Source organism: Carettochelys insculpta, chromosome 13, assembly GCF_033958435.1.
Source record: "Carettochelys insculpta isolate YL-2023 chromosome 13, ASM3395843v1, whole genome shotgun sequence".
Classification (NCBI taxonomy): Eukaryota; Metazoa; Chordata; order Testudines; family Carettochelyidae; genus Carettochelys; species Carettochelys insculpta.
The window spans coordinates 42,605,239-42,627,344 of NC_134149.1; the positions used below are offsets into that span (position 1 = coordinate 42,605,239).

At 51.5% G+C, this 22,106-nt stretch overlaps 1 protein-coding gene across 2 annotated transcripts in view; it reads right to left on the reverse strand.

Moving 5' to 3' along the window:
* Nucleotides 1-19,255, reverse strand: part of GABRA3 (gamma-aminobutyric acid type A receptor subunit alpha3) — a 132,895-nt gene extending 113,640 nt beyond the window's left edge. Inside the window, exons 1-2 of one of the 2 annotated variants that reach the window (XM_075008164.1) lie at nucleotides 18,996-19,111; nucleotides 4,204-4,335 (exon numbers count right to left, since the gene is read on the reverse strand). In XM_075008164.1, coding sequence (XP_074864265.1) covers nucleotides 4,204-4,292 — 89 coding nt within the window. In that variant the 5' untranslated portion in view covers nucleotides 4,293-4,335; nucleotides 18,996-19,111. Of the gene's footprint in view, nucleotides 1-4,203; nucleotides 4,336-18,995 lie in introns of both variants that reach the window. The other variant, XM_075008165.1, reaches the window with a different exon arrangement.
* Between the last annotated feature and the right edge of the window lie 2,851 nt (nucleotides 19,256-22,106).

The following is a 22,106-nucleotide window of genomic DNA, read 5'->3' on the forward strand; positions in this document are numbered from 1 at the left end:
CAAGAGGCTGTGTATAAATTAGAAATGTAACAACAACAAAAATCAAATATGTTTATTTGGAACTTTCCACTGTGCGTGTGTAATATGTGACTTTTGGTGCTGATCTGGTGCAAAAACTAATTTTTAAATGTCCTTGGTGCGCATATGTAATTCTTGAGTAGGTCTAATCAACAGCCATTTTTAATAAGTGTGATTGCAACAGTGCAATGGGAATAAATGTCCAACGGGTTGCTTTACCATGGGTTTTAACCAGCTATCCCGCCTTCTGCCAAAGTGTGCATAACATCTAGAACTGAGGTTCTCAACCTTTCCAGAGTATAGTACCCCTTGCAGGAGTCTGACGAAATCAGACATTTAAAGAAAAAAAAAAAAAAACCACAGCACACAGGTGCTGAAAAATTTCCTGTGTTTTCATTGTTTTATCACATAAGTATAAAATAAATCTATAAGAAAACAAATATACTAACACCTCAGTGTATGGTATATTGAGTAGTATGAGCAAGTCTCTGTATAAAATTTCTGTTTGTACTGATTTTGCTAGTGCTTTTTATGTAGGTTGTTGTAAAACTAGGCAAACATCTAGATGAGTTGATGTACCCTTTGGAAGACCTCTAAGTATCCCCAGGCATACAGCATACCCCTCGCTGAGAACTACTGTTCTAGAATTCCTGACATGTATACAACAGCTTGTAAGTTATGAAGGTTTTACAGGCTATTTAAAGGTAGCTGTAATAGAAAGCAGACAGGACAGAGTTTCAAGAGCAGTGCCTAGCACGGGCTCATGCATGACTGGCAAACTCATCTTGTCTAATTTTGAACCCATTTTGCTTAGTTGAGGTTTGAATTTTGCCTCAGACTGCAACACTGCGGGGTTCACATCTGGCTTAGAAGACTCTGGGGAAAAAAGAAGCACCAGCAGGGAGATAAAAATTTCAAAGGACACAATCAGAAGCATCTTTACAGGGAACCATATTTGGGGCATCTGCTTGGTCCAAATTAGCTTTGGAGAGCGGCTCATCTGTCCTTAATATAGAGCAAAGGCTGACCTTTAGCTAGGGGAAAACACTGGGAGAAAGAGAGACTTCTCTTGCCCTGACCCAGGGTGACAGGAGGGTGCAGAAATAATGAGATCAACAAGATCAACAGAACGTAAGGGACAAAACTGGAATTAGAACAAGAGACTATGCAACGAAAGGGCAATGGAGAGATGTTGAGGAATGCAGGCCGGGTCAGACAATGCTACTGAGCCTGCAGCCACAAGGCCTGGAAAGCTGGCAGGGTATTTACAGCTCATGCTCTTTGGTGTAGGATACAAGCTGCTTCATGTTGACCAATGGCTCAGTAGGACTCTGTTTTTGTGGTCCTCTCTGAGGCTAACCACAAACTTCCCATCTTCTTGGAAAAGGAACCGCCACGTGCTGTTCCCTGGGCCTGAACTTCCTGCTCAAACACACGTGCACACCAGCTGTTCAGGGCCATCCTTAGGCATATGCAGAGCATGTGGCTGTGTAGGGCTCCCTAAATATGGGGCACCAAATGTTTGGGTGCCCCTATGCAGCTGCATATGCTGGTGAGCCTTCAGATGGCCCTGACTGGCTCCCATCTGGCCCAGCCCCTGCCCCTGGCTGCTCTCTCAACTGCCTCCACCCTGCCCCTACCTCCTGACATGTTGGGCATGGAGAGGAGCCCTCAGTCTCTGTAGATCCACCCTGGGCCCAGCAGGAGCCGTGCAGGGAGTCAAGCACAAGGTAACCCAAGGGGGACCCTCAAGGGAAGCCCTGGAAGAAGCCGCACAGGGGTTGTGGGGAGGCACTGGGGCAGCCATAGGTAACTCATATAGGGCCCCTTACATTGTAAGGATGGCCCTGACCCCACTCCCTGTTCCACCCACCCTGGCCCTATGAAGTTGAAGGTTTCTCTGCTAGCCTGCATGGCTCAAGTGTTTGGCTTGGGGATGAAGACAGTTCACTGAACCTTTGGCTTGACAGCCACGGAGGCCAAGTGAAGGTCTTCAAAGCGGTCATGTCGGGCCGACAAGGAATCTCGGTCTGAAATGAGGGGGTGGCTGGAGGTATAAAGCTAGGCAGAATGGCAGGTCTTGGCACAGCCGAGGGACAAGCGGTACATAAGAGGAAGAGCAATAGTGTGAGATAATTCCAGATCAGCTTCAGGCGGATGGAAATTTGGATTGATGGTGTGGGACCACACAGCATGAGATAACACCCTGTCTTTATGGGCTGGAGAGGAAGTGGGATCTATGATGACACCCAAGGCAAGGCAATAGAGAAGATGAAAATGGAGAAAGCTGCGGTGTCTATCAGCAGCCTAATGGGCAGGGACCCTGCAGGCACAGCGCAGGATGGCTTCGATGTGGCTTCACAACCATACAATATCTACCTCCCGCAGAATGTAGCAGGGCTTCCTGACAAATGGATGCCCAGATACCCAGGCTCCAGACAACAGAAGAACAAGCAGTTCCCTTCCTCGGCCTCAATCTAAATTGCAGGGGCTCTCGCTGCCGCCCTTGGCAGCAGGGGCTGCCGGGGTTTCCGTTACCATGAAAACCAGCACAAAGGATGGGTTTCTCTCCAGGGAGGAGGGATGGGAATGGAATGAAAGTTGCCACTGGCAGATCGCTGCCCCCAGCATGCCCCATTGACAGTGGTGACGGACGCACTGAGGCAGTGCAGCGGGAGCAACAGCGACTCAGCAAACGTTCTGGCAATTGTTCTGAACACCTTTGACCATCCGAACCAGACGAGGCCTTTCACTGCAGCTTAGAGACAAAGGGGAGGGGCTTAGAGGGAGATTTTGGTGTGCAGCAAATGAGAAAGAGCCCTTTTAGCTGCAGGGAAAGTACATGTGTGCACAAGGACTCGTATGTGTATGTGGGGGTGGGGAGATCCCCTCTACGAGTTTGCGCACGTGGATGGATGTGTTTGGAGGAATGGGGGATGGAAGTACATGCAAAGCAAATACACGTTTCAGTGCATGTGGGCCTGTGAGAATGTGGGAGGAGATGGCGTATGCACAAGGGAAGGCACGTGACAGGTGTGCAGAGGTGTATTTGGGGAAGCAGTAGCAATAAATGTTTTGTGTGCCTCTTTTCACAGAAACATTCCTTCAGACAGGTATCGCTGCCGAGGGTGGATGCAATAGGGAATCCTCGTATTCCCAATGGACATTTTATCTCTATAAGAGCAAAAGGTGTTTGACTTAAGGAGCTCCTCATTCCTCACCACTGCTCAGAATCTGTGCTGGCACGGACCTGCCTCTGTTTACAAGATCGCCCCTCCTAAAACGTGACTAGCAACTACAAGGGGTCGCTTGGGAGGCACGGTGAGGCGTCAGATCATTTTTTGTCCAGTGGCAACCTAACTACAGGCATCTGGTTATGGACACGAGGGCTCTCATTTTCTGAGATCAGAACAGTATCACGCGTGCAAGAAAGTGAGCAAGGTCAGGCAGTGACATCGCAGACATTCAAGAACCACTAGCCAAGGCCAGGAACCCCATCCAAGATCACAGCATTTTTTCCCCTGCAGTTTATACTCGTACGAGTCAAACAGCTAAATCAATTCCCTTTTTTCAAATTTTGTACAGGAAATTTCACAACAGCGAGCCGGCCCCGCTTGGAAGCAATCTGCCAAGCTTTCACCCAGAGCAAATTGCTCATGGGCCAAGTTAGAAAATTAGTTTTGTCACGAAAGTGCTGACACAACCTTAGCTACAGTGGCTTGAACAATGCTAATATAATCGCAGCCATTCTCAGCTGCACGGGAGTGAATATTTCAAGGAAGGTGGGGGTGCACTTGTCTTACGCTATGCTACAATAGTGCATGCACCCAAGGGTAGCAGAGACTTGGGCAATATGGCAAAAACCAGATGAATTACGGTGCAACTAACTTTCTGGGAGATATTGCAGAAGACTAAACGGGGCAGGTGCTATGGGGCGGAGCCATGAATTACACACGAACCCTACCGCAGGTTATTGGTAGGGTTATAAGGAGGGAAGTGGACGCTTTTTTGGGTTTATACCGGAATGGCTAAAGAAAAGCCTTGATGGCAATTCTAGGCTATGCTGGAATACACCTAGTGAAGAAAAGTGCGTGTTGGGGACCTCCTACTCGAATACCCCGAGCAAAACATGCGGCATCCTCTGCTCCCACTGTTATTAAACCCCTCAGGTTCTTGTCATCTTACCCAGCTTCAGCAGGAAGAGCATAAGCCATGAGCAGAATTCCAAGACTAATGACACAGAGGGGAGCAGATCCTGGGACACTCAGCGTCATGGTCTTGCGATGCAGCAAGGGACGGTAGGAGAGTCTCTGCGACCTGCAAGGGCAGGGGAGTGGAGCAGGAGACAAAGAGAAAGAAAAGAGATTGCTAACGGGAGTGCTTGTCACCGATTTTGTCAAAGCTCTCCGGTGTCTCCGTAGCCCCTTCGCAGTCAGCTAGGGCTGGGCTTATGGGTACAGCACACAATCGGTTACAAAACCCCAGGTCAGTTCACAGCAATGATGAACAGAGCCACCCTGGCTCCCACAGACAACACAAGCGTTGCTGACCGCTCCAGCCTCCCTGCTGCCCATATCTAAGCCAGTTCCCATGTAGATACACCCAGCGAGCGCTCTGGCTGCAAGGAGGTGCAGCTGAATAACACAAGAGGCTCTGGGGCGTAGCAGCCTATGGAAGCTCCTGTACCAGAGCTGGGGACCAAATTCTCGGCTGCCTTTGCGGGCTGGGACAAGTCAGATGGACATCTTCACACTTGGGTGCCTCATATTTGTCACCCAAGTCCAGAGGTGCTGAGTCCCTGCAGTGCCCACAAACCTCTGACAGCGAAGCCGTTCTGATGTTAATCCTACAATATTAGCACACACAGATGTTATCACACATTGGCTGAACGTCATCGGAGCACATTCCTGCCATGGTCAGATGCAACTGGTGCAATTTGCTTCTCTCTGGCTCAGCAGACAAGGTCAGTGCCAGCAACAATAGCTATGTTTGGCTGCCACTGGTGCTGGAAGATACAAGGTGCCCAGCTTAAAACTCAAGCTTGAAAACTGGGGCCGTAAACTCTCTGTGCCTCAGTTTCTACTCCCTGTAAACTACAGAACTGTGCTGACTTAGGTCACAGGGCAGCCAGTGTTTGCAATGCAAATACACAGAGAACTCTTAAATTCACCAGAATACATGAAAATCCCTTCACTCCAGGAGGGCTGGCATCTCCCTGGATTCCTACACTTCCTTGGACAACTGCCTCTTGCAAAACTCAAACCAGTGGCAGCCAGGAAGGTCCCCCAGGACAAACAACTGGACTCTACTTCTGGAGCATGGGGACTTGAGGAGACAGGAGCCAACAGAACCTTGTCTCACAAATACACATTTCATATCCAGCAGCGGGAGAGGCCTTTATCGTCCATGCTGCAGCAATGTTCTTCATGTCATGGACACCATGCAAAGCTATAGCAATATACAGCCTCTGCCTTGGACAGCTCACAAGCAAGACTAGAAGCCAGGTAATCAAAGATGCAGGACTGTCTATCAACTTTCCCCACTCATCAACACTTCCCATCTGGCCGTTCCCTCGACATTAGCAGCTGGTTAATGCCGTGTAGTGGTCATAGTAGATGTGGGCATTGAAGAGGTGGCTTTGGAAGCAGAAATGATCAGTACCAGTACGGATCAGACCGGCGAGCGCTATCTACCTATGCACCATGGAAGGAGGCAAGGAAATGGCATTGGGAGGAGCAGCAAGCAGGGTGACGCCTGGCGTCACTGGCAGGGGAGATGTAGGCAAAGCAGTGGAGAGCCAATTTAGTTTGGGGCCTGTGCCAAAGGAATGCAGAGACTAGCCGCCAGCAGCAGCCTGGTTTCGGCAGTGGGCGGCTCAGCTGCCTGCGGGCTCACAGGAGAGAGAGAAGCCTGCATGGCTCGGCTCTGTGGATGTGGGGAGAGCGAGGGCTCAACAGGGAAGGCAGGAGGACAAACCAGGGGCTGATCCCTGAGGTGCATGCCTGCTCCCTGAGCCCGCTGCCGACGAACACACTCAGTGGGACCAGCAATCCCCTGAAACAGTGTGGGGAGGGCACTTTGTGCAGGCAATGATCCAGGTGGGCTCAGCTTCCTTTCTCCCTGCTGGAAAATTCCGTGGGAATACCCAACAACCAGTGCAACCAACAGCATTCCAAAGCCACTGACGACTGCTCTGCAGAAACACGAGGCCCCCAGGCAAAGGAACCTCTGACTGGGGTGCTGTGGGAGAGGGACAAAGAGAAATCCCCACCCCTGTACACACACGTGCGCTCGCTCCACCTAGCGGCACCCATTTTGCACCCAGCTCGGAGCGTTTCCTCCACTGAGTGCATTGCTAACTTGGGCCTCCACAACTCAGCAGGTGAAAGCCAGGAGCTTCTCCCCTCTGGAGGCCAGAACTCACACCTGACCTGGCTTACAAGTGCAACGAGCACGACGATCTCAGTTCAGTCATTGATGGACATTTTTTCGTCTCTCGATGCCACTCTTAGTGGCACTACTGTGATGGCTCCTGCCTGTTTCAGCCAGAGACCTCAGGGTGTTATCAAAAGAGGAACTGCAAGGGGAGAGCCTCATTACCAGATAAACTCGTGCTATCGATAGTGAATAGACAAGCCAGGCACAGGCAGAGGTTCTCGCGTATTGGCTGCAAGTCATGGGAGCTCATTCCTTCGATGGTCAGAGGCAACTGGTGGGACTTCCTTCTCTCTAGCTCAACAGATGCGGTCAGTGCCAGCAGCAATAGCTAGGTTTGGCTGCCATCGATGCTGGAAGATACCAAACCCTCTCCAAGATCTCAGAAGCTCGAAAGACTCTTCAGAAGCACCAAAGTGACTTGGATTCCTTCCATTCAAGAGACTGCCCAATGAATGGGGCATGCTTGAGTCTCACCCTCCCACCCTTTTCACCTCACTCTTGGGCATTCCCCATAACAGAATCATAGAATCATAGAATCCCAGGGCAGGAAGGGACCTCTGGAGCTCATTGAGTCCAGCCCCCTGCCCAAAGCAGGACCAACCCCAATTAATTCATCCCAGCCAGGACTTTGTCAAGCTGGGACTTAAAAACCTCTAGGGATGGAGATCCCACCACCTCTCTCAGTAACGCATCCCAGTGCCTCATCACCCTCCTGGGGAAATAGTTTTTCCTAATATCTAACCTACACCTCTCCCTCTGTAACTCCAGACCATTGCTCCTTGTTCTGCCATCTGCCACCACTGAGAACAGCCACTCTCCATCCCCTTTAGAGCTCCCCTTCAGGAAGCTGAAGGCTGCTGTTAAATCATCCCTCACTCTTCTCTTCTGCAAACTAAATAAGCCCAAATCTCTCAGACTGTCCTCATAGGTCATGTGCTCCAGCCCCTTAATCATTTTTGTTGGCCTCCACTGAACCCGTTCCAGTGCATTCACATCCTTTCTATACTGGGGAGCCCAGAACTGGACTCTAGATGTGGCCTCAGCACTGCCAAATAGAGGGGAATAATAACTTCTCTAGGTCTTCTGGAAATGCTTCTCCTAATGCACCTCAATACACCGTTAGCTTCTTGGCTGCAAGGGCACACTGTTGACTCATATCCAGCCTCTCATCCACTGTAATCCCCAGTGCCTTTTCTTCTGCACTGCTACTTAAGCCAGGCAGTTCCCAGCCTGTAACAATGCTTGGGATTCTTCTGTCCAAAGTGCAGGACTCTGCACTTGTCCGTGCTGAACCTCATCAGATTCCTTTTGGTCCAATCCTCCAATTTATATAGGTCACTCTGGACCATACCCCTACCTTCCAATGTATCTCCCTCTCCCCATAGCTTAGTGTCATCTGCAATCTGTCCCCTCATCCAGGTCATTAATGAAGATCTTGAACAGTAACAGCCCTAGAACCGACCCTTGGGGCATTCCACTTGAAACCCACCGCCAACCAGACACTGAGCCATTGATCACTACGTGTTGGGCCCAACCATCAAGCCAGCTTTCTATCCATCTCACAGTCCACACATCCAATCCATACTTTCTTAACTTATGGGCAAGAATATTGTGGGAGACTGTATCAAAAGCTTTGCTAAGTCAAGGTTTATCACATCCCCATGTCCACAGAGCCAGTGACCTCATCACAGAAGCTAATCAGATTATTGCAGTCACAACCTGCGTTTGTCTACATGTGCAAGGCAGCTCTTGCCAGAAATCCAGCAAATAGTTTGTCCCCAGTGCGCCTTCCTCTAAACCACACTCAGCCAGAGTACGTCCATGCAACAGAAGCTTTTAGCATTGTCCGTACGTGGCTGAAGACCCATTTTCCCCACAAATGGCCAATTTCAGATGGTGAAACCTGACAATAACACAGCTAGAAACAGACTGAGTCTGGGCATCAAGGGCTCAGGTGGTTTCAATGGCTGCCTGGCTGTCATGTCTTTCTAGTATGTTTCAATGTTACAGGAATGCTCAATTTTTATTGTAATGTTACGGAACAGTCAACCATCTTTCCCCTTTTGTGTCTCTCATTATGCTGAGGCACGTCAGAGCAGCCATGTGAAGTCAGAAGCTACATACACAGAGCTTGTTAAGATGGTTCCCCATCAAACCACCTTATATTTGGCAATTCCAGCTCAGAGGAGGCCCATTATGGAGACAGCAAGTAGCACTGGTCTGTAGGGAACCCAAGAAACCTGCAGCTGCTGGCCCCTGAGCTGGAAAACCAAGACATGGTTCAGTCTCAGGTTGCCAGTCCGCTGGGGTTTATAGCAATTAGTGCATGAGGCCAGGTCCCAAGCACGGGTTTCAGGAATGCAGTTTTGCCTTAGCGAGCTCCAAACTGAAATGACGATTATCCATATTACTGTGGAGTGACGTGCATGAGGTCCCAGAGTCAAATACCAGTTCTGTGAAGAGCGGGATTGAATCTGGTGAGGAATTTTTTGAGCAGAACCAGTCAGTGCTCACTGAAGTTTCTCAAGTGGGCTTTACAATAGTACTGGCTGAAACTGCAGTCCATTAAGGCATAGCCGCTGGGTCTATATGGACCAATCAATGTTCAGCGTGTTAGAATACTTGAGAAATCATAACCTGGAGAGCACATTATCCCATGGTATAGGCAAGCCTTGAGACGCATTGAGAGCTGCCTGGAGACCCATAAGGGAAGCAGCTAGGAGCACACCTCATCAGGAAGGCAGTGCATTAGCTGAGCTGTGTGGACACACACATCTGTAATAGCAACATGGATCATGAGTGAGCAGCACTATCTGGGCTCAGAGCTGAAAGAGCCAGCTCAGAAGTGACATACGAGGGCAGAATCCCTCGACGGCTCAGTTCAGGAATTAAGAGCGATGAAGTGATAACACCCACAAAAGTAATCCAAGGTGTTGCAGCAGCGTGGACCTATCCCGAAGGATTTTTCCTAAGTGGAAGAAAGCATGTCCTTTTCAGATCAGCTTTTCAAAGAGTGGGTGAGATGACGAGTGGTGTGACGGAATGGTGTGGAGCCTGACGCAGAGGAGACAGAAGCCTCAGACTAAGGGCACTTAGTGCTTTGAACTGGGGATGTCGTTCTGATGGAGCATGTTAAAAATAGAGTAACTGTAGTGAGGTGAGTGGTGGGAGTTGCTAGCCACCCTGAGGACGTGCCTCGCATTTAGACTGGGCAGGTAGTGGGGCTGTTAGTTTCTCCCACCACTTGCCCCACAGCAGAGCCACTATTTTTAGCAAACTAACTGGATTAGAGCTAGAATGGGTATGTCTCCTGGGGGCTGGGAATTTTACTTGGGCAGCCAGTGAAGACCCAAGGGGAGTTGCTGCTTCCTGAAAAGGTGAGTGAGTGTGGGCTGGGGAGAGGAAAGGGAGGATGAGAAGGATGGGGTTAGATGCGGGGCTGGGGATGCCCGGCTTTGGGGGAGGCTGACGGCTGGCGCCAGGCCCTGGTAGTGTGGGGCTCAGGCAGGAAGCTGGGGTGGCTGGCCTCGGCAGCATGGGGCTTGGGCGGCTCAGGCTGGCAGCTGGCCCTGTTATTGTGGGGCTCAGGCGGGCAGCTGGCAGGTGCGCGGCAGCCCCGACAGTACTAAGCCCTGGTGGCTGGCAGGCGGCCAGCGGGCGGGAGGCTGGCTCTGGCAGCACGGGGTTCGATCAGCTCAAACAGGGGCTCTGGCAGCACAAGCCTCAGGCAGGCAGGCAGCTGAGGATGCACCAGGCACCTGCAAGGGGCCAAGAAAAACTATATGTGCTTATTTTTAATTTTAAATAACATTTTTATATCCAGGTTTTGTGTTTATTTTCAATCACAAATTGAATGTTTTGTTAAGGGGGGTTGGATGCTGGTAAAGAAGAGGTCGGGGGGCATGAGGGCTTCTCAAAAAAATCAAAAGGGGGGAGTGATACCAAAAAGTTTGGGTACCACTGGCTTAAAGCATAGATGCACCTATACAAAATGGGAAATTGGTGAGTGGGAAGGAGGACTGCAGAACGAGATCTGGGGCTGATAGCGCCTCACAAGTAAAATACGAGTCAATAGTGTCACACTCCTCAAAAAACCAAACCAAACCACCACCCTTCTGGAATGTACGAGCAGGATCTTTGTTAGCAAGATGCAAGAAGACAGATTTCAGAGGTAGCCCGGAGGTAGCCAGGTTTCAGAGGTTATGTCTGCTTCACCAAAATCAACAAGGATTTATTAGGATTTATTTATTTATTATGGCAAAAGCTTTCGTGAGTTGCAATTCGTTTCTTCAGATACACGAAGGGAAGAAAAAAAATATACAAATAGAAGGGATACTGAAGTGAGAGTGCTACATCAGAGCTACATCAGGCAGGTTCTGGGTAAGAAGGTAAGAAAACCTCGAGTGGAAAATTACTTTTTGTAATGAGCAAGCCATTCCCAGTCCCTATCCAGACCCATTCTGATGGTGTCCAATTTGCATATGAATTCCAGCACAGCAGTTTCACATTGCAGCCTGGTTTTGAAGTTTTTTTGCTTGAGGAGGGCAACTTTCAAGTCTGTAAGTGCGTGTGTCCCAGGAGGCTAAAAAGTCTCCCATTGGTTTTTATATGTTACCATTCTTAATGTCTGATTTGCATCCATTTCCCCCGTGTAGAGACAGTCCAGTTTGTCCAACATACATGGCAGAGGGGCATTGCTGGCACATGACGGCATATATCACATCAGTAGATGTGCAGATGAATAAGCCTTTGATAGTATGACTGACATGGTTGAGCCCTATGCTGGTGTCACTGGGGTTGGATGCGGGGACAGGATTGGCCAAGGGCCTTGTTGCAGGGATTAGTTCTTGGGTCAGTTGTGGGGTGTGCAGTTGGTAGTGCGTTTGTGTTTCAGGTTGCGGGGCTGTCTGTATGTGAGGAGTGGCCTACTTCCCCAGGGCTGTGAGAGCAAGGGGTCATCCTCTAGGAGAGGCTGTAGATCCTTGCTGACGTGTTGGACGACAGTGGTGCTGGACAGCCTCATGGGCCCCAGGGCAAGTGAGAGGTGGGCCCAGCTCCTCACCCCGGAAGGGGTGGGGCCTAGGGCAGTCAGCTGTCAGTGCTCCCCTCCCCCTCCGCCACCAGTCCCTGACAGCCATGCACCGCAGCATTTCAAAGAGGCCCAGAACTCCAGCCTCATTTTCGATAGCAGGGACGGAGGCAGCTGCCCCCTTTACTTCTGCTTCTCCCTGTCAGTGGGCCTGGCTGGAGAAGTTTTAGCTGGGGGTTCTAGGTAATGGCCAGTGGCTTTCTGTCGTCTCGCAGGTGACTTCACTTGGCTCCATCAACCTGTTTCTTCACTTCCCCAGGTGGATTAGTCCACTCTAATTTCAAGTGATTAGGCCTCAGCTAGAGTCCTGTGTCCATTTCTGGGTGCTGCATGTTGGAAAAGATGTGAACAAATTGGAGAAGGTCCAGAAAAGAGCAACGCAAATGCTAAAAGTCTTGAAAACACTATCTTCAGTGATTAGTGATATCAGCGAGAGCTTTGCCTGGGTAAGAACTGAGTCAAAGATCGAACAAGGAAGACTGCAAGAAAAAAATGGGTTTGTTTAGCCTGGAGAAGAGAAGAATGAGTGGGAGGGGATGATAACAGTTTTCAAATATATAAAATGCCATTACAAGAAGAAGGGAGAAAAACTATTCTTACCTGTTGAGGACAGGACAAGAAACAATGGGCTTATAGTGCCACAAGGGAGGATTAGTTGGACATTGGGAAAACTTACTGGCTGTCAGAGTGGTTAAGCACCGGAATAAATTGTGAGGGAGGCTGACAAACGCTTCTCAGGGATGGTTTTGATAAAAAAAAAAAAAATGGTCCTTCCGCGAATGGGGAGGAGTTGACAAGATGACCTCCTGAGGTGCCTTCCAGTCCTGCAAGTTTGTGTACCCTAAGAGTGTGATGCAGGCTACGTGGAGAAACCAGAGATGTAATGAACACTTAGGGTAGTGTAGGCTGGGGCATCACCACAGTCAGTGAAAGCAAGGGCTGAACTGGATACTAGTCTGGCATTTAAAATGACCAGAGCTACACCCGTCTACACTAGCAACTGACCATGGCTCCCCCATGTCCCATGCTCGTGGTCCCTTGTTCAACAGGGCACTAGGCACACCACGGACTTTACCGTCGCAAGCAGTCCCACTGGAGCCAATGGCACTGCTCCCGTTGTTAGGCACCTACGTAAGGACCCTGCTAACTCAGGGCTGGGGAGTTGAAAATAATTTGTTTGGCTCGATTCTAAGAGCAAACCTGACTTTGCTACCAATTCAGGTTTCTGCTTTGCCAACAATAGCTCAGTTTCCTAGTGCAGGCAGTGGGTCTGAGTCTACAGGGGGTAGCCTAGTGCACCACTCAACCTCTCCCTCCTTGCACACTGGGGAGAGGCGACATGGGTGTGATGGCATGAGAGACACAATTAAAGAAATTCCTGGCACTCAATCTATTCAGGTTTTGGCTCAAAGTGGGTGGAAAGAGTCACGGGGCCAGATTCTGGCAGTCTATTGCTTTTGCATAGATTTTCTCTCTTGCATTGTGACCCGATTGTCTAGAAAGGAGTATGGCAGAGAGGAATCTAGGGGTCATAGTGGACCACGAGTTAAATATGAGTCAACAGTGTGATGCTGTTACAAAGAAAGTAAACATGATTCTGGGATGCATTAACAGGTAAGTTGTGAACAAGACACGAGAAGTCATTCTTCCACTCTATTCTGCGCTGGTTAGGCCTCAGCTGGAGTATTGTGTCCAGTTCTTGGCACCGCATTTCAAGAAAGATGTGGAGAAATTGGAAAGGGTCCAGAAAAGAGCAACAAGAATGATCAAAGGTCTAGAGAACATGACCTTTGAAGAAAGGCTGAAAGAACTGGGCTTGTGTAGTTTGGAAAAAAGAAGACAGAGGGGGATATAATAGCAGTTTTCAGGTATCTAAAAGTGTGTCATAAGGAAGGAGAAAACTTGTTCTTCTTGGCCTCCGAGGATAGAACAAGAGGCAATGGGCTTAAACTGCAGCAAGGGAGGTTTAGGTTGGACATTAGGAAGAAGTTCCTAAATGTCAGGGTGGTCAAACAGTGGAATAAATTGCCTAGGGCGGTTGTGGAATCTCCATCTCTGGAGATATTTAAGAACAGGTTAGATAAATGTCTATCAGGGATGGTCTAGACAGTACTTGGTACTGCCAGGAGGGCAGGGGGCTGGACTTGATGACCTCTCAAGGTCCCTTCCAGTCCCAGCATTCTATGATTCTATGAAGTGCAGGGATCGAGAGCTGGATTATGCCAGGTAGGCACTGGCTGGGATCGGACCTGCCCTGCTCCTAGGACACCCAGGGGTCAGATTACCAGAGTAACAATATTGACACTCATAAGCATCAGATCTCTTCCTCTGATGAGTTTAAAAAAAAAAAAAAAAACAATACACGACACAGAATTCTTTCTCCCTTCCTTGCTGGCATGAAGCATTTTGTAAGCTCTCTCTGGGTTCCCAAGCCAGATCCATCAGGGCTGGTTTGAGCCTACAGGATTACTAGAAAGGAGCACCCTGCTGCTCCCAGGTACTAAGGGATGCTAGCTGGACCCCTCTAAGCATGCACACTTTGCACCTGTCCTTTTCACCAACAAAGGCCCAAGCAAAGACTAGCCATAAATCCAGCAGTGGCTGGGTGAACAGACTGTTCAATTAACAGAGTGGCAGGGCTGGGGGGAGGTGACTGGCTAAAATGCCTCTGTTCTGAACTGACTAGTGACAGGGACCAGGAGCTCATAGCACCAAGGGGCCCCTTTCTGAAGGGCTCAGGCTCTCATGCCGTTTCCATGCAGCGTCTGTAAGGAGAAGGTTTTTTATAATAAAAAAAAATTCTTTCCTGTGGGGCAGAGAGCTCTGAGTTCAGATGGAGTTCATCCCCACTGTATTGTAATGTTGGTAATTCTCGCAGTCTGGATTAACCCTGCCTGGTAATGTCCCCCACAGGAGATGCGTCAGACAAATTTTCCATTTACCTCAAGCCTTTCATTGAGGAAGGTTCCATAAAACCCGACAAATGGCTCAGCTTATTACCAATAAGGATCACTTTCCCCACCACGAGAAGAGCTTCCTGCTCCTCTCACCAGCAGAGGATGGTTTGAACTCACCAACAGCTGTGAGAAGCACACGAACAGCCCCTAAGACTCAGAATCCATCCCCCAAGCAGGAACCCTGTGGGATGTGCACAGAGACATCGGAAACACAAAGTTTATAGATTTATCATCAGGCCTTGATTGTGAGGCCCTCAGCATGGCAAGTGGGGAAGGCTGTTTATCTGCTTATACATATCATGTAAAAAACAGATGGTGCTTGGTCCTGCCCTGAGGGCAGGGGACTGGACTCGATGACCTCGAGGTCCCTTCCCATTCTAGTGTTCTAGGAGTCTATGAATCTGCCACTCAAACCAAGCGACAGAGACACAGGAAGCTCCCAAGTATGGCCTCTGCAGTATGACAATTCTACAAAATACCAAGTAGGAGGCATGCGAGGAGAAAAATAGACCCCTGGAAACTAGGGTTGAGATTCGAGCCCCAAACTGGGTCTCTGTCACATTCCCCAGCGTGTGGGTGATGAAGATAATTATGACCAGGGTCCAAACCTCCACTAGGTTCAGTTTTACAAAGCCAAAAGCTGCTCAACCATGTTTTCCATCAACTAAAACTAGCCCGTTTCCACCCCATTTTCTAATCTTCCTGGCTGTGACTCCAGCTAGCAACTGGTTCACAACCACACCAGCTACTGGCAGGCACCTGGACTCGGTCACATGTGTAACAACTCCACACCCGTTCGAACCCCACAGCAATTAGGGCAAATGTGTTTGCAACCACTGCAACTGCAGAGACAGAGACTCTGGTTCACAGTCACAGCCTCTGCCAACTCAGACTAGCAACCACAACAGCCACACGGTACCGGAGGGCTGATGCTGTGGACAAAGTAGGCAACTGAGACTGCACAATGCTAAAGAGATTATTGGATCAGAATTTGCAAGATAACGCACACATGGACATTCAACGTAAACAGATGTGCCAGACATGGATACATAAAAGGATTCTGCAGGTACGCACACTAACTATCCCGACTGGCTCCATGCAGAGTACGTGCACAGTGAAAACGCATTTAGCTCAGAGACATTGGCGCAGGAGAAAGTGATGGCAGGAGTAGGGACTGGTGGAGTATTTGAAAGGCAGGGTTATTTACTACATGGTCTGGGGATGTGATTATGCCAGGCCTTGGTCGGCACATTGTGCTGCTTTTTGTAAACATTTGGCAGGAGTACACCCAGAGCAATGAAAGTGGTTGGGAGGGACGTCTGGTGAGAGATTTGTCAGGAAAGACGGAGATCTAAAGAGAAGCTGAGCTCCCTGACGGCTGACCTATCCACACAGTGGCATGCAGAATGTACCTGCGCAGACACACCCGCTGTGCTTCTCACGAGACAGGAAAAACCAAGAAGAAATGCCAGGAGATCTGGTGGAATCTGCACCCAGACTTACGTGCCAGGGTGCCGATAAGGATAGGACACCAGTGCGCTCACTTGCCTCTTTGGGCCTGCGTGCTGCAGGGAGGGTGGGAATCAGACGCTGGGTAGAGTCTGGACAGGCAGTGCTCTGAAGGATGGGTGGCTAGAGAGCCTGCAGAAACCGCAGCATCATTTGAGATCCTTTAGGTTGAAGGCTCCTCCTCTGGGGCAAAGAGGTAGCTAAAGAAACTAGTCTGAGAAGCCAGGGCTGCATCAGATTCCTCCATAGAGCCACCTCACCCTACTGTCCAGAGTGGGCATGGGCTGGTCTCCTGCCTATCTTCTCCCCTCATAGCCTATGGCCCTGAGCACTCTGCTTCTCTCACTCTTCCTTGGAAAGACAAGGTAGCTGGGTGACAGATTAAAACGCTCGCCCTTTAAGTCACCGGATTGAGCACAGCCTCAGTGAATTGCACCTAGAAGTCATTACTCTCTCGGAAGTCTCAGCCCATTTTCTCTGGCTGGACAGCACTGCACAGATAGCTGGCAGACTCAGCAGCGGAACCAAGGATCTAACTGGCCCTGGGAATAACTACTCAGTCACCCTTAAGAGCAGTCCCTCTAAGTCAGGTGTACCTAAGCTGTATCGGGGAAGCTTGTTGGCTGCTGCTCAGACTGTGACTGCACGGTGGAGACCACATTTCAGGCTTGCTAATCCAAGGCTGAATGACGTATTTCTTTTAACAGGGGCTTGTTTCTCCACCTCTGCAGGGCCCATCCGGCCAGGTTCCAGAGCCCCTGGCTCTAGCATCATCAAGCGGCAGCATGGGTTTCTCTCTCCGCTCTTTCCTTCCAGCTCTAGCTCACTCTAGAAGTCTGGCTACATCGCAAAAGTTTCTCCCCCGGCATTCTGGACCTCACACCCTACCAATGGCTGCAGTATCCCAAGCCTGGAGGGGCCTTCTCTCTCCTCTCCGAAGCATGCGATGGTATAGACAGTAGAGCTCTGCAGGGGGTCTGGCATCCCAGGGCTCCTGAAGAACCTCCCGCCGTAACAGCAGTTGATATGTGCTTTGGTGCAAGAGAGATTAGGTGGGCAAAACACTGACCATGCAGAGCACAATCTCGCTTTAGTTTGCTGTGTAAAAATGGTGTCTAATTCTTGTATTCATTATATTTACCATCCATTTTTTTTTTTTAGTAGCACAGAAGAATCTCTCTCACCACAGGTGGTAGCACTCGGGAGGTGCATTGTACCTCAACCCTCCACCAACATTTTAAAATGCTAAATGGGGTGCCCCACATGCCCCTCTCGGTTGCCCTTCCTGCATCCCTCCACCACCAGTCACCGCTGTCTCTCTTGTAGGATTTGCAGGCGTCTATGGTCTCTGTGAGTGGTGGTGGGATAGAAATGTGAGAAACAATGTGGGAGTGAGTATTACTAGGCAGGACAGGAGCGGGCTTATAAAAATAAAAAGTTGCATGCAGGGCTCTAGTATGCAGAGCTCCACAGCGGTTAATTCCCGGGAACTCTCTGTTTCCTACGGATTGCACCAAGTAGAAGTGTCCCAGAATGTCCCGCATCAGCCCTAGCCTGTCAGATCAGCCAGAACCACCTGACTGTAGCTGCTTCAGCCTTCAAGGGTTAACTGTCTGTGCGCCACAGTGCTTCCAAGAGCTGGGCAAGGCTGAGCCCTTACCACTCAGTGCTGCGTTTTCCTCTCTCCCCCGTCCCTTTGCTTGGGCACCTGCAACACATGCTGCGCCTCCAATGCACCCGCCCAGCTCCAGAGCCTCCAGGCTGGGGCTGCAGCAGCCAGCACCCTCCCCCTGGAGCCAGCAACGAGCTGAGCGGCGGCTCCGAGCTGACCATCGCCCCGGGAAGGGGCTGTCCTGTGAGCACGGCGGCTTGTCACCCCGCTCCCTCGCCGGCCTCCACTTCAAAGCACAAACTCCTGCGCCAGAGGCGCCCTCCAGAGCAACGTGGGAGGCGGGGAGGCAAAACCAACCTGCAGCCCTCGCTCACACCGCGGAGACCCCAGGCCTGCGGCCGGTGCCAGCAGCGCAGGGGGGCTCAGCTGGAGAAGGGGGCCGCTCCGTTCCGCAGCTCAGACCTCCCCCAGCCTGCGCCCCCGATCGCCACCCAGCTGGTGCATCACCCCCCTCGCCCTGCCCCTCGAGCGGAGCGCGCACCCCCAGCAGCTGGGGGTCATCGCCACAAAAGGCCGCGGGGCCACCCGACAGCCTCACAGGTGTTTGCGCCCAGCGAACCGTTCAAACGAAGCAGCCTCCGCCCAGCCCGGCAGCGGGCGGCAGGGAGAAAATAAAACATCTGACGTCCCTTCGCGCTCTCCTGCGGGTCACAGAACAAGCAGCAGCTTGGCTCGAGCCCCCTCCGCGCCCAAGCAACAAACAAGGGAGCGGCCGGGGTTTGCACAGGGCCGGGGGAAACGCTGGGGATTGGCCTCTCCGGGAGAACGCCCCCCAGGCGCTCAAAGCGCCTCTCCGCTTCCCCCTCGCCGCCAGACGGCCTCGTGCGTCTCCCTGGCTGGAGTCGGTATTTACAACTCGGCTGCGGGGAGCGAGCGGGAGCGTCGGCGCTTCTTTGCGCCTCCCTTCCGAGTCGGGGTTCAACCTTCCCCGTGCGCCTCAGGTCCCCCCCAGGCTCGCTGATGGCTGGAGAGGGCGAGGCAGAGCTCTGCCTGCGCACGGTTACGCGGACGCACATGGCCAGAGAGCCAGCAGGAACCAAGAGGTTGACCTGCTTCCAAGTTGCCAACAAAGGGCAACGGTTCTAAATCGTGAATAGCGATTAATAATAACGACTCCCGTCTCCAGCGAGCAACGCTTAAGCCAGCTTGGAAAGCGGCGCTGCACCCGGCTTGCCGCCGCGCCTGCCGCTTGGGAAAGGGGGGGGGGGCATAACCCCAAATCCACTGAATTGCACCCCCCTGCTACGAAGGCGTCCCCGGGACAAAGGGCGGGGCGGGGCGGGGCGCGGGGAGAAGCAGCTGAGTTCCTTACCACGCCACAGGACCCCTTCCCCAGAGCTGCCGGGAGAAGGGGAAGGAAGGAGCCGGAGCGGGGTTCGGGATTGTTGACGTTGGATTTCCTGCTCGCCGGCTCTCGCTCTCCCCGGCTCGCCGCCTTGGGCTCCCAGGTCGCGGCTCTCTGCGCGTGACAGCCGATGCTCCGGCAGTAGCTGGATTCAGTGGTTGAGCTGAAGGCGTTTGAGTCTCGGTGGCTTCACCCGAGGCTAAAGCGTGGGATTCTTGTGGCTGCTGGTGGGGGAGAGAAGCCCGGGCGGGCGGGTGTTACTGTAGGCCGGCTGCTGGAGATACTCCCTGAGCCGTTCTGAGCTTGGAGATGAAAGGAGAAAGTCTCCTCCCCACCTGCCTCCTTCCCTCCCCCCCCAGTCTCCGGAGGAGGGTTTAACAGCCCTGTCCCTGCAGATCCCTTCTTCCCAGAGAGCCATGGAACCGAAAACACCCACCAAGGCGCACGGGGCGGAGGGGGGAAGAGACACTCCCTCCCACCCCCAGCCTCAAAACCCTCCCGGTGGACGAGCCAGGGTCAGGAGGCAGGGCACAGCGCCCTGTGAGCACGGAGCACCGGCCTGGCCTGCTGGTGGGCAGCAGGGCCTGTCGGAGCGGAGTCCTTCTCACGGGGCGGGGGGGGAAGCGAAGCAGCACAGGGGGGTGGCAAAGGACTTCGGGTGCAAACAGCTACCTGTTGAGCTGGCAACGCCCAAATGCTACACGCAACACGTGGCAGACGGCGCTAAGCCAGGCACTCCCTTGTACCCTGGATCAAGTTCCTCATCCCCTCTCATTTTTTAATCCCATTCACCGGGCCGGGGCGCATTCACCAAGCTGAATTTACTCAGGCATGGTGGGTGTGAAATCTTTGCCTTGAGCTGAGTGAGTTCCTATTCCTGTCGGAGCCTGGAAAGAAAAGAACCCAGGCAGAAAACACATGCAGAGAGAAAACCGGGGTTAAAAACGGAGCAGAAAGTGGGCAGACTATAAACAAACACAGAGACGCAAGCAGGGGCGAAGAGACGTTGGGTAGACTGAACACAGTCTCACGCTAGCTGAACTCTGGGGGACGATTCTGGCCTTAATTCGTAGCACAAGCTCTTGGCAAACTAGAAAGAAGAAAATTTCTGCGTAACTGGTGTTATCTGAGAATATTGCTCCTGGAGATCTACTGTCAGGCACCGGTGGGCCCTGTCTCCTTACAAGAGCAGACTCTGTTCCACCTAAGCAATTTCTAGCGAGTTGACTGTTCAACTCAACATCTCCATAAACTTCCCCCCTCCCACGCCCAAAAGCTGGAGGTCAGAGAAACTTTTTGTGCTTTCCAGGTAAGGGACCCATGGGCTTCTGACATCTGACTTACGTGCTCCGAGCGTCTCCTGCTTAGACATGTGGTTCTGGAAGAAAGACTGGGGGATGACTTGAGATGGCATCCAGAGATGACTTCAGGGAAGAACGTAGGGCACACACTCAGCACCACCATGTCCATATGGAGCACTGGGAAAAGGATTGTGCCTCACTCACCTGCAGGCTGGGAAACTGGCTGCAACGCAAGCACTGGCCCATCCGCTCCAAGAGAGGTTCTTGTATCCTTCCTGTACTGAGCTCAAGCTTCAAGGCAGTGCAAGGCTCCTGGAAATGAACCTGGCTTTACATTGGGGTAGAGAAAGACAGAACAACAGCCTCTGGGGGTGCGGGTGTAGTCTCTGCATGCTCACAGCTGCAGCTGCCAGGCCAGAGCTGCAACCCACTGACAGTGGAGAGTGAGCCAGTGGATCTGCATATTTTAAAGATATGCCAGCCTAGCCATGCCCAGCTCCCAGGCTGTTCCTTCCGGACCTTGGGGGTGTGCCAATTGCACTGCACCTTGGGTTATGGGAGCCCTTGGCAGGGTGGCCACCTTGGCCCAAAGCAAGCCAGGTCCCCAGACGTCCATTTCTTGGTCTCTCACTATGTTCTGGCTAAGGACCAACTCCCACTCTTTGCTCTCCGGGCTTCCCCAGGAAAGGTTCCAGAGAAACTGTGCTCCTGAGCTCTCCTCCCACTACCAGTCAGCCATCCCACTGAAAGCACCGAGGAAAGCACTGTGGTGACACAAACAGAGGACCCGGGGCTCAGAGGTTATTCTTCATCCAGGCGAGCAGAGAAAACCATCCAACCGATAAAGGAGCCAACAGCCCTTGGTGTTTTATGGTGACATGTTTAATAAAGACACAAGGGTTGCACAGAGGCGGCACTGCATGGTGAAGAGATCAATGGGGAGGACATTTACTGTGAAAGGCTCTGCCTCTGGAAGGAGGAATCTTAAGACGACCCTGGTGTTACCTAGTTGGCATGCAGATCTGGGGCTACTTTAGAAGGAGAGACACTATGATACCTCTATGACCTGGTCATGATCTCAGAAGAGACTGTGAGATGCTACAGAAGTTAGTGCAACCTCTGGGACATCCTCTGACCTAAGAGGCATGAAAGCACCTTGTGTAACCTGCAAGCACCTCCTCTCCTTTGGCGTGCCATCAAATGGAGTCTTTCCTTTTCGAATGTACATCTTCCCTTCCCCGGCTCCTTCCTCCTTTACATCTCCAGCCACTAAATATCGACAGACAAAGGAAAATCTAGGCCAGAGGAAGCTGGGAGAAGGTTGGAGGTGGAAGCTTTTTGTTATGTTCTGGCTTTTTCCCTAACGGCAACTACAAGGCAACTAATAAAGAGCTCTCTGACTCTAAGCAATCAGCACCCAAATAGGTGATAAATAAATTAGCTAAGGCCCCAATTCAGGAGCGCTCTCAAGCATACACTTCAGTATGTGAGGTAGAGCCCCAGAACTCTCCAAGACCATTCCCAGTTGTTAAGTGCTTCGCTGGAGCAGAGTTCGAGTCCCCTCGGACACTGTACGCAGATGGGGGGAAAGATGAGGGATGTTTGCTGTAGCATCGTTGCAATATAGGCCTGAGAGGTACAGAAACGCCCCACCATGCCCACCCCAGCCCCTGGCACGAAGGAACATGGTGCCACCCCCTGCGGGGAGAGCGAGCCCTGGAGGGATCTAGAGACAGGGCCTGGTTCCATTACACTAAGGCCACCTCAAACCACTCCA